Source organism: Eurypyga helias, unplaced genomic scaffold (assembly GCF_000690775.1).
Source record: "Eurypyga helias isolate BGI_N326 unplaced genomic scaffold, ASM69077v1 scaffold30741, whole genome shotgun sequence".
In the NCBI taxonomy this organism is placed as follows: domain Eukaryota; kingdom Metazoa; phylum Chordata; class Aves; order Eurypygiformes; family Eurypygidae; genus Eurypyga; species Eurypyga helias.
In genome coordinates, this window is record NW_010230745.1 from 13744 (window position 1) to 17175 (window position 3432).

At 38.2% G+C, this 3432-nt stretch overlaps 1 protein-coding gene across 1 annotated transcript; it reads right to left on the reverse strand.

Annotated features, from left to right (window-relative positions):
• Nucleotides 1–1494: 1494 nt before the first annotated feature.
• LOC104516506 (DENN domain-containing protein 1B-like) lies at nt 1495–2182 on the reverse strand (the record flags this gene model as incomplete). Its single annotated transcript, XM_010160844.1, has 2 exons — nt 2148–2182; nt 1495–1559 (listed from the first exon to the last, which is right to left on the reverse strand). Coding segments are annotated over exons 1-2 (100 nt in total), but the record flags the coding sequence as incomplete, so codon positions are not given.
• Nucleotides 2183–3432: the final 1250 nt, after the last annotated feature.

Sequence of the window (3432 nt, forward strand, 5' to 3'; positions counted from 1 at the left end):
GACTAAATGCACAACACAAGGAGGATCAGATCAGAAGTCAAGTAGCTAAGCAGGGTTCACAGACATCATCTATGAAATTACTAAGGTAAAAATTGCAAAGGGAAGAGAACAGAAGGTAAAATGCACCATGATACAAACCACAACAAGAATCAGAGAGTTAGGAAAGCCCACCTGACTCCCCAAACCATGACTGTATCAACAGCAAATCAGAAAAGCAGGCAATAAACCAAAGGACACTGGTGGTCACAAAAACAAAAACAAACAAACAAAAAAAACTACTACACACAACCACCCACCCCACCCCACAACTACCAAATATGAAAATAGCCAAGGACTGCACCAGGACCAAGATACCAAGATGTCATTCCACAAACAAGTTAACAATCTTAGGGGGGAAAAAAAAAAAAGCAGAGGAACTTGAGGAATCATTAATGGATAATATGTAATACAACAGGTACAGAAAGGCCTGTTGGGATTGTCAGGAAAAGACTTAACGAACCACAGCTGTTTAGCTTCAACAAAAATTATTCTTGTAAACATATTAGGCACGTACCTGTGACACTACTAAAAGAAACATTAGAAGAAATAAAAAAAAAAAGGTAATAGTTTGGGACTATAAACTTCTATAGGCTTCTGACTGGTTCGAGTCACAAATTCTAGAACCAACATCCATTAGCATAGTAGGATAAGAAATATACCAAATTTTAAGATGTAGTTTATTGTTTTTACAGTTGTGATTAAGACACAGCTGTCACAGACTAACATGACTCCAACACAACCCCAACAAGACTTCCCTCCCTGTGTTTTTATAAGGCGAACAACCTTGGATGAGAGCACAAAGCACATTTTCCCCAACGGACTTTCTAGAGGTCACTCTAATTACAGCACTGGAAATCCCATCTTCTTTTTATGCAAGAGGGAGAAGAGCCTCTCTCAGATGACTCTTGCAATACTACATCTCTTTTACCCTGTGCTTACAGAGATGTGAAACTGACGGCTAATATAAGCTCAAGTCAGCACTCTCTGCTATTTGCAGCATGTATCAAACCAAAGCAGCTGCCAAACAAGAGCTAGAAATAAAGGCTCTTTCTGCTGTTCAGAAGAGAACTTATTTTCTCCCTATCACCCTGATCAAAATTAACATTCCACTGATAGAAGTCAATTGTTCTGCTAAAATTAAATCTTACACACAATCAACTTTAAGACTGAAGAACTGTAGAACATGCATTCCCAGCTCAAGCTTTGCAAGTATTTCCCTCAGAACAAAAATATTTTTACAATAGACAAAACAAAAACATAACAATAAAACCCACAACTACTATGAATTAACACATTAATAGATTTTAAAAAGGAATAAAATAAACATAGTCTCTTTCTAATAAAATCCCAATCCAACAGTAATTCAAAACATACAGTAACACTAAATCAGGATGGAAACTATTTTTTGCCACCTCTCATTTCTATAAATAAATATTAATAAGCACGGTATATTACCTTCATTTTCAGATGCTTGGCACTTTACTTTCAGCACCAAATCAAAGGTACGTTCTGGATTTTCCCTAGAAGAACACAATTGATCAATTATACAGTGTTTCTACAACGTTGTATCTTTTCCATTCTATTTGTACAGAATAAAATTTAAATAAATAAAAAATCATTAAAATTAAATTAGAAATCAGATTAGTTCTAAGGAAGAACCAAAAAGTCAAATTTCCTTGTACAGCCCTACAAAAAGAAGGAAGATAAACAAGCTGTGTAATTTAAGTGATAGTGTCACCTCATACATCAAGCAGTTTTTAAGTCACTCCATCATATCACACCCAACAGTTGGAAAAAAAGTGCTACTAAAATCCCTTATCAATCAGTCTGAAACATATTAATGGTCATGCGCAGCCCCTCCTCAAGCTGTGTTTTATGTCTACCTAATAAAAATAGGCCATCATTAGACTTCCATTTTAATTCCACAAATTTAGCCACTGCCCTTTAAAGGCGTATGATTGCCACCATAAGGCTGAGAATCACTTAGCTTCCTCTTTCACTAGACACTTATTGTCTACTTTGACTTCAAAGGCTGAATTTCAGGCGTGATTCAGAGAGTGCGAAAATATTAATACAATAACTAGGGATGGACTCAATCCCGAGCTCACCAGGAAGATGGAGTCTCCATATCTGCAGCAGCCATCATGGTCAGCTGTGCATGATGGCTAATGCCTCTTTCACCTTCCCAGTAAATACACACCTGATAATTAAGGATTGCACATGCTAATAGTAATTAACACTCAACCTCATCCCAAACTAAATATTTACTAAAACAGTTCTAAATGCCATTCCTATACCACCCATCTCTCTGCCTACCAAGCACACTGCTATTTATATTAAAAACAAGTGGTATAACCGCACCCATATCAATTATCTATTTAACCACATAAAAGGCTCTCACTTGAACTCCCTTCTTGGGTAATGCTCCCACTGAACTCAGCTGCAGTTTTAGGCAATCAAAAATATCCAAGTTTCTAGAACACTTCAAATAAAGCAAGCAGCAAATTAACACACTGTTGTTTCTTTAAAGAAAGTTTTGAATGAAATCCAAAAGCTGAGCTGGGGAAAATTTCAGCTGTCACAAATCATCAACTGAGATACGCAATTATAGTCTAATTCAGATTATGGAGACATAGCCCGCCCGTATCACAATCTTTCATTGCATTGTATTTTGAAGCATTTAGTTGAGAAAATCTACTGATCCTGTGTGCAGGAGATCAAATTCTGCCCTGAGCTACAACCACCTAAATCCAGGATATTGGAGATTTACCCTGGCATTAAAGCCCGTTCATTGTTCCTCTGGCTGGCGAGCAGGTTCAGAGTGAAACTGGTAAGGCTTGGCTACACTGAGCCACGCAGAAAAGCAAAAATCCTTCCTTTAGAAGAAATGATATCTCCCCATGGCGTTACTCTAGCTCGGGCACAGGGTTTATACTCTCGGGCTATTTTCCCCTTCCTGTTCTTGTTAACCAGACCACACCACACTGGGTTTGGAATAGATTCAAGGGTTCCAAACTTTGAATGAGTGCTTCTAGCTGAATTAACCTCCTGAAGCAAGCTCTTTGAAGTAACACTGCCTTCCGTCTTTCACTATACCACGCCAAAGCTACTTTTGCAGAAAAACACTTCTAAATTTACTCTTTGCATCCCACTATGCTGAAGCATCAAAAACGTGTCAAACTAATCTCAGAACTGTCAGACTGTGTCTCATTTCCCTTACAGCTTAGGTAGCAGCATGCTTATTCATCATATTCATCACAGATTTTTTGTCCATTGCTGAAACCCGTGTTTGACATCTCATTGGTTTCCAGTGTCAGCCAGACCAGGCAGCCGCTCCTAATGGGTAAGGCTGGACAGCAGCGCTTCCGAACACCTACAAATCTCTTTTGCACC